This window comes from Austrofundulus limnaeus, unplaced genomic scaffold (assembly GCF_001266775.1).
Source record: "Austrofundulus limnaeus strain Quisiro unplaced genomic scaffold, Austrofundulus_limnaeus-1.0 Scaffold2, whole genome shotgun sequence".
NCBI classification, from domain to species: domain Eukaryota; kingdom Metazoa; phylum Chordata; class Actinopteri; order Cyprinodontiformes; family Rivulidae; genus Austrofundulus; species Austrofundulus limnaeus.
The window spans coordinates 1,750,174-1,762,774 of record NW_013952404.1 but is presented as its reverse complement, the minus strand read 5'-3'; the positions used below and the strand labels follow the sequence as shown (position 1 = coordinate 1,762,774).

General features: G+C 40.0%; 1 protein-coding gene across 1 annotated transcript in view; it reads left to right on the top strand.

Annotated features, from left to right (window-relative positions):
* daam2 (dishevelled associated activator of morphogenesis 2) overlaps positions 1–12,566 on the top strand; it is a 94,829-nt gene extending 82,263 nt beyond the window's left edge. The window contains exons 20-25 of the mRNA XM_014010227.1: positions 1,031–1,199; positions 2,710–2,817; positions 3,007–3,067; positions 3,296–3,427; positions 9,239–9,409; positions 10,598–12,566. Of these exons, the coding sequence (XP_013865681.1) occupies positions 1,031–1,199; positions 2,710–2,817; positions 3,007–3,067; positions 3,296–3,427; positions 9,239–9,409; positions 10,598–10,810 (854 nt within the window). The 3' untranslated portion in view covers positions 10,811–12,566. The remainder of the gene's footprint in view (positions 1–1,030; positions 1,200–2,709; positions 2,818–3,006; positions 3,068–3,295; positions 3,428–9,238; positions 9,410–10,597) is intronic.
* Positions 12,567–12,601: the final 35 nt, after the last annotated feature.

Genomic DNA, 12,601 nt, shown 5'->3' with positions numbered 1-12,601 from the left:
AAATGTAAGGAGTAGAAAGTAAAAATGTAAGGAGTAGAAAGTAAAAATGTAAGGAGTAGAAAGTAAAAATGTAAGGAGTAGAAAGTAAAAATGTAAGGAGTAGAAAGTAAAAATGTAAGGAGTAGAAAGTAAAAATGTAAGGAGTAGAAAGTAAAAATGTAAGGAGTAGAAAGTAAAAATGTAAGGAGTAGAAAGTAAAAATGTAAGGAGTAGAAAGTAAAAATGTACGGAGTAGAAGTAAAAATGTGAGTAGAAGTAAAAAGTAGGCTGAAAAATAATTACTCAAGTAAAGTACAGACAAACAAAATTTTTACTTAAGTACAGTAACAAAGTATTTGAACTTAGTTATTTTACAACTCTGGTTGAATCCAAAAATCCTCTAACCGCGCTGCTAATCGATGTTCATAGTAAAAAAAAATCCTGCTGTTTTATTATTCATGTTGCTTCATCACATATTTAAGATGAGACCGTGTTTCTGCGGACCACCCAGCATCTTCAATCAAAACGTCCTTAAAAGACAGTGGTGTGTCGTCGGCTCAGCCAGGGGATCGGTTCCCAGGCTTTATCACAGCAGAAAGAACTGGAACAATAACATGAAGTTTGTTAATGATTTTCACAGTCACTCTGAGGTTGCCTCTGTGGAAACGGGGAACCACCTGCGCTTTGCCAGACAGTTTGTCCTCCAGGGGTAAAAAAAAAATGGACAGAGTTAGACGATGTTTGGAATAATCCCTTCTCCTCGCTGTTTTATTGATGACTGGAAGATGGTGATGTGTTTCCCCACCTCGCTGCCTGTTGTTGTGGAGAATACTGATCGCTATTCATACGAGACGTTAAAAATGTAAAAATATAGGAAATTCTCGGGGGTGGGGCAACACGAGCCGAGGTTTTCCTTTTTGTGTCTCGGCAGGGTTTGAGTGATGTAACGGACTTGAATAAGACACTCTGGTTCCACTGAGTTATGTAATATAAAAGGTCKAACATGTGAATGATCTCCCCAGCTGAATCTCTGTCTTCGGTTTTCCACCAGCCATCCTGAACGCATCCATGGAGGTGGTCCGGAGCAAGCGCCTGACTCAGGTCCTGGAGGTGGTGCTGGCTTTTGGTAACTTCATGAATAAAGGTCAGAGGGGCAACGCCTAYGGATTCAAGGTCTCCAGTCTGAATAAGATTATCGACACAAAGTCCAGCATTGACAGGTGGGTCAGATGGGGTGGGGCTTATTTTACCGTTTTACAGACACAGAAAAGTGTTAGTTATATATGGCCGTACAGACATCCAAGAATACGCTTAAAAATAAGAGAACTGCTGCAAGATGTTGGCTTTTCCACCCTCCCGTTCCTTTTGCTAAATATTTATCCAGTTTTGCTCCAGAATAAACTTCTTTTAAATGTTTCAATGTTTTTTTTAGAGTTTACTAATGAAGATGTGTGCCCGTTGGAGTCCARCATGTGGGAGTTCTCTCTTATTTTCAGGACTAATGAAATGTTCTGTACAGTCATGGTTTCTATGGTAACAGCAACTACTGAGGCAGGATTTCCCACCAAGCAGAAATTGTCTCAATGTAAAGTGAGAGACGTGCAGAGGCCGGGCTCGCTTACGTCACTGCTGTGACCCAATTCCTCCGTGCGTTCCGACTTTTAGGCAGAATCAGGTTCTGTAGCTGGCGGGAATAAAACTATTACTCGTGTGTGTGTGTGTGTGTGTGTGTGTGTGTGTGTGTGATCATCTCTTCTGATGCATGTCTTAGATTTTATTATCACATTCACTTCCTGAGGACCTTGTTGCTATTCGTGGGTGTCTTGCTATGGTAACCCTGTCAACAAYACATCCATACAATGATGTGTGCCAAAAAAAAGTCATTTTAATAATCTAATACACGTGTCATTTGTTTTTGAAGTTCTTATTTTTTCTGTGTATCACCACAGCTTTTGCATTGTGGGAAAATCATGCTGACATAGTTTCCAGTTCTTGCATGTGTCAACGCTTARCAGAAAAGTGCACTAATATTTCAAACAAATTTATAAATGTAATTATAATTTTCTACATTACAGTTTGTTATAAGAAGAAAAACATATTTTAGTTTTAACATTGACTTATAAAATATGCTATAAGTTGGTAAACTATCTGAAACTAGTATTTATGGAGGTAATTTTCTGTTTTTTTATTATTCAATAAAACAAAAAAGTAATTTCAATTAAAAAAATTTTCAATAAAAAAACTAATTCCAACCACTAAAAAATTGGTTGAATCTCAAACTTTTGGTTGATGCTTTAAGTTTTTGGTTGAACTCAAAAAAGTTTTGAACTCGGACAACATAAACATCCAGGGTAGGGCCTAAGGAGGAGCTATGTAAGACATGACCCTATTGGTTAGTGCGGACTGAAGTGATTTCCTCTTGCATACACATTTGATTGTTTGAAGTTATAATTTTTTTGATTGAATTTTTTTTAATTGAAATTGAAACTTTTTTGTTTGATTGAACAATAAAAACACAAAATTACCTCCATAAGTATCGACATGATTTGTTCTAATATGAATATAGCCTGCAACAAACGCCTTAGCTTTGTAATGACTATAATGAATTTTAAAATAAAATAACAACGGCACAAGCTTATCCAAGTTTTGACCAAAGAAAAGTAGTTTAACCTGCAATACATATGTTTTTTGTGTGTGTGTGTGTGTGTGTGTGTGTGTGTGATTCGACAGGAAAATCACCATGTTGCACTATTTGATCATGATCTTCGAGAAGAACTATCCAGACACGCTGCTCATCCAGGAGGACCTCAGGAGTGTTCCAGAGGCCGCCAAAGTCAAGTGAGTGCTTGATAAATTATTGTGGAAGAAATGAGTGTTTGATAAATGTGGTTTAAAAAAAAACTCAATCAGCTGTGCTTAAAAGAATATTTGGTTACAGAGTGGTTAAGGCTGTAGTGATGAGTCGTGTCTTTCATTTTCAAAAAGTGAGAACACAAACGCTAAGTAAAGTTCTCTTTCTTTCCTCAGTTTGTCAGAGTTGGAAAAAGAAGTGCACAGTATAAAAAGCGGACTGAAGGCTCTCGAGGCGGTGAGTCTGTGTCACGCTCGTCTTCTGCTGGTTCTTTTCCTGCCTGTAATTAAGTGTTCGAGCAGCGCAGAGACGGACAGCATGGTGACATGTTTCATGTTGCTCCGTGACAATGTTGTGCTCAACACAAAAACATTGTAACATCGCCGCATGTAGAGCAGAATCGAGCATTTTGCTCACACCACTCATCCATAGTCTGTGTGTTTAATATGTTTGTTGCCCCACCAGGAGCTGCACTACCAACAGAGCAGGACGAGGGAACGTGGGGATAAGTTTGTGGCCGTGATCGGTGACTTCATCACTGTAGCTGGATTCAGCTTCTCTGAACTGGAGGACCAGCTGAGCGAAGCCAAGGACAAGGTAGCTGTTAAAAGTTCTGCATTTAAAACTCAAGCACAGCTGAGGTCATACATGTTGCTCCTCAAATACCACAGAGCTTCACTATTCTTACTTTGAATGACGTAACTTTGGGTTCCAACACTACGGTGAAAACCTTTYTATTAGAACTACTTTTTTGTCCCCCGTCACTGAGACGGGGCGACATAGAAATGCTSTCCGTCTGTCCGTCTGGTACAATTTCAGAAAGCTGTAACTCTCACATAGAAAGGCTAAAATACACCAAACTTGATAGGAGTCATCCATGTTGCATGCCCGGCCATACCATGTAGTCATATGACATCAWCAAAGCCCCGCCCCCTAACAACAGGAAGTGACCTTTTTTGGCTTGGAAAGCAAGTGAGAAAGCTTCGTCATGGTGGAGCGGCGAAGTCAGACATCACGTCGTTGACATGTTTGGCTCTAAATTCCACATATTTCAGGCAATCTGCACCAAATTTACTATGGCTGATTCTAATCCACCCCAGTCTGTACTGGGGTGGATTAGAATCGGCCATAGTAAATTTGTGTGAATGTGTGAATTGTGTGTGAATGCAGTATCACGCCACTGACATACGTTTAGCTCTGAATTTCACATATTTCAGACAATCTGCACCTGGTTCGCCATGGTTGATCCCAGTGGTGGGCACTAGTCCCCTAAAGCGCAAATGCACTAATTGCAGACCTAAATTTCTCCTTTGCCCTTTAGGAGTTTTACTAATTTTTAAAATGATGTGCAGATTTGCACTTTCTAAATTTAGAAATAAGTAGCGCTATTCGCAAATGTTTTATTTTTAATCGTCATTTCCGTCTAAAGTATAAGGGAAAATACCGTCTAAACTGACTATGTTTTGCAGCCTCGTAATTCATTAAAACTTCATCATCATTATCTTGAACATGGTCTGCAGAAGCCTACTAATTAGGCACTCCTTAGKTTCAGCTGTGTTGAACCAGGGCAGCACCTAAAACATGCAGGACACCGGCCGTTGAGGACCGATTTTGGACACCACTGCACTAGATGGCAGTAAAAGTGCTGACTTGTCTCGTACCTAAATGTTTTTTTGGTAAATGGAGACAAACTTGCGCTTTATGTTTAGCTTTCGCTAAGTTTAACTGTACTATACTCCTGTGTTGTGTCCTTGTTTTAAAGGGCCATTTTATGTGTTTCTCAGTCATATATTTAAATGCTATACCATAATAAAGCRTCACCTTTAGCTGTTAATAAAATGCTGTTTTTATGTTTAAATAGAAAATAAAATTGTTTTCTCATCACTTCCTCTTCTAAATGCCTTGAAATTGGCCTCTGTCTCTTTAAGAACCACCTTCACTTCTGTCTCGCCCATTTCGGTGTGTGTGTGTGGGGGGGGCTGCTATGATGCAGTTCACTTGGCATCTGAAAATACATTCCCTCAAAGTTATTTTTAATCTGAAAAAAGCTTCACTGAGTGAGAACTAATGTTGAGAACTCAGCAGACAGTTAGGTTTCACTTTCACCCGAGAGCCTGCTGGAGTCATGGGCGGGGTTTGTGGGGAGGGGGGAGGGGGTGTGCTCTGTCATGAGGAAGCTCGGCTTAAAGACACATCCCAGGGGCGTTTCTGGTCCCCATCTGTCGTTTTGCTCCTCAGCATGGCTGCCTAAAAAACACTGCAGGATTTCTCAAACATGCATGAATGAGTCAAAGCAAGGCTTTGGGCATGTTTTTTATGARAGTGTAACATGATATAAAACTCAAAAAAGTTGATTTTACGTAATATTGCCCYTTTCACATGTTCCGACATTTTACGTTGTACTGTTGTCACTCAACCAGGTCGTCATCGTAAATGAGAATTGGTTCTCAATTGACTTACCTGTTAAAATAAAGGTTAGTTAAAGAAAAACAGTTTATTTGAGCTTATGCACTTTAGAACTTTCGGACCTAAATATATTGACTAGCGCTTTAGAAATTGCGCAACTAAATTTTGAGTTAGTGCTGCCCACCACTGGTTGATCCTAATCCACCCCACTATTGGAGTGCAGCCCAATTTTTGGGAGGAGTGCCCTAATTCCACATCACGCTGTTGACAAATGGTTGGATCTACTCTCACGAATATGATCCAATCTGAACCAAATTTTGTGTGTCACAAGGGAGACCTGCTCAACACGTTTTGTATAGTAGTTTGACACGATAACTTTAGCCCCCCGTCCGTTCGTTTACCTTATGAGATTATTTAAATAACAAAGGCCTGTGATGATTCAAACAAAACTGTGGGTCACTTCTGAATGGTGACGGAGGACATCAGCGATGGTTGGCGTCGAGTTCTATCTTGTTTAAGTTTAAAATTAAACGTCTTGTGGAGTGTTTCTGAAAGCAGGAACAGGATGTTTCAAAGCAATGTTTTAAAAATCTCACCCACACATACAGGCTGCACTACTGCAGCGTCATTTTAGCTGATTTTAAATACCAACATCGTGTAGGTTCATTTGCCATGTGGGTGGTTTTAATGCATCCAAGGAAAGATATACTTGCTGCCAATCCTGCATGTTAGACAGGCTGGAGGAAAAAGAAAAAGAGGAAATCTGAGAAGCGTGAAGCATCTGGACATCCCTTTAAGTCTGGTGGGATAACTTAAGCATGGCTGGGAAACCCCAAGTTGAAAGATTACCCAGGAATCCCCCTCCCACATCTTCGCTTTGTCTTTGTCTCTTTAAGTTAGCGTTTTAAATCCCCACTCCTTCCATTTACAAGTGGAACAACTGGCCTTTTGAACCCTGCTGGCTCAAGTGTTGATGCATGGTAGGAAGCCTGTCAGCTGAAGACGTCAGAGGGACTGAGGGATTGTCAGAGCAAGCCAGTGCTGAAAAGATTTGTGCGAACATATTGTTTAATTTGCGGGCCTTCAGTGCTTCCTTTCACATTTAGCATCCTGCATGTTTCTAAATCGTATGGATTGTTGCATTAGCACAGATGAGGATTGTCCTCTCTGCTTTAACAATGCTGACGTCTTAAACTGCTGTCAGAGGGATCAACGTTATAAGAYGGACGAAGTGAAAGAAAGAAGCTAGGGCCTTTAGGTTTCATGGGATTCTTGTAAAGCCTCCCTTCCGCCTAATTATTTGTTCAAGGAGGGGTGAAAATTGGAGGGAAAATAGTTTAGACGTCATGGGAGATGAGCTGAACGAATAGGGCGCCAGTTAGTGCAGTAAAACAAAAGAACCTGTGTTCACCGACCCAGACGTTAAACACAGAAATTCATGTCTGGATGGTTGGGAAGTGGGGAGTCCTACACATTAACTCAGGCCTTGTCGAAGCTCTCCGACATTCTGGAAGGGTTCTGGTGGAACACAAACATGGAAGTTGGGATGTGTTTCACCCATAAGAAAGTGGAGAATAACTTAGTAGCCTGAGAAGCCCTGCTGAGGCTAATAAAGCTCCATGGCAGCTGAGGTGTGAGTCTTTACTGCACACATAACGAATGAGACGGCATAGCTTATGAGGGTTAATCATATTTTCTGACCCAGAATACAAGATCTGGGTTTGCAGCTTTCAGTGAAGCTGTAAACCCCTTTTAATTGGGACCATTTTTGTTTGGATCCTTCTTCAAAACTTTGCAAATTTGCACAAATTGTTATGACAGTTCCTCCTGGACGAAGCTGACAAATGCATGTCCTCATTCTGGGGCCAGAGATCTGGGGTGGTTCTAGGGGCGGGGCCACAGGGACATTGACCCCAGCTGAAATCTGATTGCCTCCCTGAGGTGACCTCCCCCAAAAAATGCAGAAATACTATGTTGTATTAAAATTATTAATTTATGTTAAATTTAGGATGCATTAGTTTAGATGTTTCAGTTTATATACAAATATCAAGGCTGCACAAACCTTTTCTCCAAAATGAAAATCTATCTGAGGGCTGCAGCCAAATGCAAAAATATAATTCAAGAAATACAAACACTTCTTAAGTACAGTCCTTTTATTTTTAATGATTATGTCCTGCTGGAGTGTGTATTTGTTTGTGTACAAACCAATACGGTATCAGAATTTTATATATTTATACTTCTCATTCAACCACAATTAAATTCACTCTATCTAGGAGGCACAGTTTATGTGGATTGTATTTATTTTTTACAATAAGAATCTGGGATGAAAACAAGCAAAAATGAAATAAAAGTAACAACTTTTTAGTTCTTGCCTTTTTTTAATGTAGGGAGTAGAAAGTACAGATAACTGTGTGAAAATGTAGGGCGTAGAARTAAAAAGTAGACTRAAAAATAATTACTCAAGTTAAGTACAGATACCCAAAAAATTCTACATAAGTACAGTAAYAACGTATTTGTACTTAGTTACTTTACATCTCTGCTGTTCTGTCACTCTTTTACCCARGAGCGATGATGGCAGATGTAGTTCCATGTCCAAACACTAGTGGTGCTAATGAGTCAAAWAGGAAAWTCMAGCATGAATCAGGCTTGAAAAGATTTRAACAATCCTGCAGAAAAAGTCTTAAAAACTGGCTGGATTTTCTCACATGCTGTGTGTTTGAGAATACTTTATCCWTGTACAGTAATTGTTATGTAAGTGTTGAACAAATTCTTGGCCCGTTAATGAATATTATGGCCCCTTATTGTGCAAAATCCCACATCTGCTCCTGCCAGAAATGGGCATTTGAGTCTTATTAATGATGCTGAAGTTGAAAAATTTTTATTTGTATACAGTAGAAGCATTTAACCCAAGCTCCTCTGTACAGTCACAGTATTTTGTTCACACTTCAACGTGAGGGTCAGATTTCCCTTGAGCCTTTTTTTAAGTAGCACATTCTCTACATATGAAGTAATAAAAAAAAGTGAGTCAAAGCTCGGCTTTGTTTTGTTGTGTGTGAGGTGAATGGGAGTCATACTCTTCATTCCATGGAGTGTTTTAGTGTTTACTCATTTAGAACAGGCCCGGGGGGAACCAGAGGAAACCAATTTGACCAGAGACATAATTACTGGCAGAGGGAGGGGATGATGGTGGGGGTGGTCATGGAAACCAGGCTTGTAATGACAGGATGGTTTTGCATCATCAGGGGGAGAGAAAAAAAACACAACTCTGGTTTTCTGTATGTGGTTTTTGTGCTGTGATAAACATAAACAAGAGCAATACGATGTTCTGTCACTCGACTCCCAKGCTGAGGTAGAACAGTCCACGCCTTTAAGTGTTTAACTGAAAACGTAATTGTTCTGACAAATGTCATTCACAAAATCTCCTTTTTTTCCTCATATAAATGTTTCTTACCTGTTATAATATGTATGTAAAGTTTATTAATAGGGGTGAAAAAGACACTGAGTTGTCACTTGAGTCTATAAATCTCGGTTAGTCCAAAAAAAAAGTCCCCSAACTCTGGAGTTTTCAGAGAATTAATTTCTGGCTTTTAAATGAAATAAAGTGGAGTGTGTTTGAGGATCCTGCCTGTGTTTGTGCTGCAGTACAAAGCTGAGTGTGTTGGAACGTTTGGCTGCAGGCCTCATGTTGGCTCAGAGTTCTGAACAGCTTGGACAGAACGGTGCGGACATACGGTGGACGAATCACGCCGCCGCTCTCCTCCTCTGTGTGTGTTCCTRTAGTTCTTCTGAACACTTATTGTACGTAGCACTGGAGCTTAAATATGCAGGCTCATGAATGTGTTTCTGAGAACTCAGGCCAATACTGAAAATGTATGCAACATGCCACAAGAAATGTAGAAGATTAATTCATGGATGTTTTCGTTTATGTAACAATGTCGGCGTGCGGGCCGGTTTTCGGTTCTTTTCGTGTCCAAGGATAAATGTGAGATGTGTTCTTTGCAGTTTTCCAAGTCTCTGAAGCACTTTGGAGAGGACGAGGGGAGGATGCAGCCTGATGATTTCTTTGGGATTTTCGACACCTTCTTGCAGTCGTTCAGCGAAGCTCGGCAGGACCTGGAGAACATGCAGCGATGCAAGGAAGAAGAGGAGCGGAGGGCACGGATGGAAGCCATGGTGAGACATGAGGAACTCACCTGGCTACATATTCTCTCTCGTCCCAGATGATGATGACGATGATGATGATGATGATGATGATGATGTACTTTATTTATATACTCACAGGCCCACAATATATAAAAGAACAGACAATAAAAAATAAAAACTGCTCTACAAAACAACCCTTTCTTTTCAGTAGATAATCATACCAGTGTTTCCAGAGTTCAGATGTATAACATATAGATCTGTAGCATTAGTTAGTATTAAAATGACTCCATTATCAGACTCATTGAGTTGACAGATAAACATATACAGTTTCTTAAAACAGCCTTCAATGTGCTGACACCAGCAGACACAAACAAATTACTGGCTCTGGTCCATCTGGGCTTCTTTAATAAAAGTCTTAGGGCATCATTATAAGTCTCTGAAGTCTGACTTTTTATAATTCCACCATAAGTGTGCCTTGAGGTACAAAATGACYTAAWCAAGTTCAGTTTTACTTCATCAGAACAATGTGCAAGATTTCAAAACCGTACATTTGCTTGTGCATACGGTAAATGTCTTTACTGTCCATCAGTCTGTTAACAAATTACCAAGATATTTATCTTCATTTGAAAYGCTCTATTGCACCATATACATTATATAGGCAAGCAATTTAAAATCAGATAACAASGTACATTTGTCTACTTTAGTTCAAYAAATCATGATTAATACAATCATGATTATTCAATCAATACAAACTTTTTGTACAACTGTATTTGATATGTTGATTATCATAAACTGAACATACATTAAGGAGCTGTTGAAGACCATCTGAACTTGGGCTRAACTCCACCTGGTCATCTTTGAGGTGATTAAATCCTGTATCTCCAACCATACAGCCAGTTCTGCACAGGCTTAGCTCCTTGGACAGTTCGTTCAAAAATGAAACAGAACTGATGATAAAATGCTTCCTTGTTCAACACCATTACAAACATGGAAAGGTGCAGAAATAAAGTTTGTCCACTTGACCTGCATAGTCTGGTTAGTGTATCAACAAGACAAAGATCTAATTATATATTAGGCTCCTCAGCTTGATACAGTTCCTGAAGCATTTTCTGTAGTTCACGTGATCAAAGGCCTTAGAGACATCTAAAAACACAGAAAAACAAAAATTTAAAATTTTATAACTCCTTCAATGTATGATAWCTTTCCTTTTTCCTCCAGCTGAAGGAGCAGAGGGAGCGAGAGCGGCGGGTTAAAAAGGGTGGAGCCTCGGARGAGGTCAGCGGAGAGTTCGACGACCTGGTCTCTGCGTTACGCTCTGGGGAGGTCTTCGACAAGGACCTTAACAAATTCAAGCGCAACCGCAAGCGCTCCGTCAACCAGCTTGGCGAGGGCGGCGGTCGGGAAAGGGCGGTCACCAAGGTGAACTACTAAGTTGGAGAAAAGGAAGCAGGAACGACAAACTCTTAGAGATCGAAACTCTACCGTGACGCAGACCTCGGTCTACAGTCGCGGCTGCCGTTGGGGCAGATGTAAGTAACAGCTGGACTGAATGTGTTGTGACGTGAGCGGACGGCTGCGCTGCCTGGATCAATGCGACGGTCTCCTCTGATTGGTCTAGTAAAGCAAAGTCCGACTTGTTTGTCTTGATAATTTGGATGGACAGGTGGGCAGACCACTGTGACACATTGTTCCATGTCACCTGACTGTATCCACTGTGCTTTAGGTTCTCCATGTCTATCACACCACTTTTTTTCTTTCTTTTTTTTTTTTGCCATTTCTGCATTTCCTTGTAAATCTCCACTGTTTCTTGTGTTTGCTCCTTGGTGCTGCTGGCTCTACGTTTTGCTTAGCTGGCCCTTAAACTCACAGGACATTGGGATCAGATGTAATATTGTACATAGATACAAGACCAAGAGAAAGGATTATAAAGGGGCCTGTGAAGCCCAAACGTTGGATTTGTTTTAGTGAGAAGAGGCTTAACAACCATTGAATGAATGAATGTTTGTGAACTACCAATATTTCAACAAGGGATATGGAGTCCACGAATCTTTGTGAGCTCCTACAATGATAAGACAAGAATGCACAATGTGGAGGGGTGGGGGTTTGCCTCATAACAGAGGATTTGTTCCAGTGATTTCTAACTGCACACAATCCCAACAAGAAACATGCCAACCACGAGTTTCACAGAAAACCAACAGTTCTCCTCAAGGAATCATCTCGGTTGGATCTACCGTCTACATGATGACTGTGCCACATGGATTGAGCCTCACCTACACTCCTAGATGCTTTCAAATCCGCTCTGGCATTAGGCTGTGCCAAAGCAGAGAGAAAACAAATGTAAATGTATTAATACAAAATATCCTGCAATTAGGCGTTGATATATATTTATATTTAGATGCAAACAAGCTAATTGCAAAGACGTAGAACTTTTTTTTTTTTAGTTTTTGGCATTTTGGGATTTTGTACACACGATGCATTCTTTGTTGATGTTGCAAGTTCACGTTGCTGTTGAAGTGAATTTCGATACATTCTGTGCTTTTTCTCATGAGCGATATTTGCTTGTCCTTTTTCACAACTTTATATTTTGTTTGCACTGTGGCTTTTCTCACAAACGTTACTCGCAAATATACAAAAGCCAACTAAAACTGATGAAGGAATGCCATGAAACAGATCTAAACTTAAGGACTCCCTCTTCAGTTCTGAAATGCTCCCTGATCTGCTGTCAGTCACTAAAATTCTGATTGGTTTTTCTTCTTTAGCTTTAGTCACAATGTTCGTAAGATGAACCATTGAGCCTCWGTGTTATTTTACTGCCATGATCAAATCACATTATGTGATGGGGTTACTTATAATTGTAACATGAGGGTACAACACAACTCCCCTTGAACTCAGTGAGYGGACAGGGACTAAACTCTGAGAGAGGATCACCGGAAAGAATCCAAATTTTCTTCTGTTTTTGCAGCTTTTCTCGTTGCCAAAAATCTCACACGCCAGGATCAGTTTCCTGATAATGTTTTTCGTTTTTAATGTGTCATTTTTGTAGAAATTTTAAATGCATTTCCAAAAAACTAAGTAGCAGGTTTGATGAAAGTTCCAACTTTTTGTTTGAGGGCTAAATATCACAAAATAAATTCCTTTTTGTAACAATTTTTCCAAGAGCAAGATGTGATTGTGGTGTGAAGGAAATGTCTCCCAATCCAGGACAAAACAGAGGAATATAAG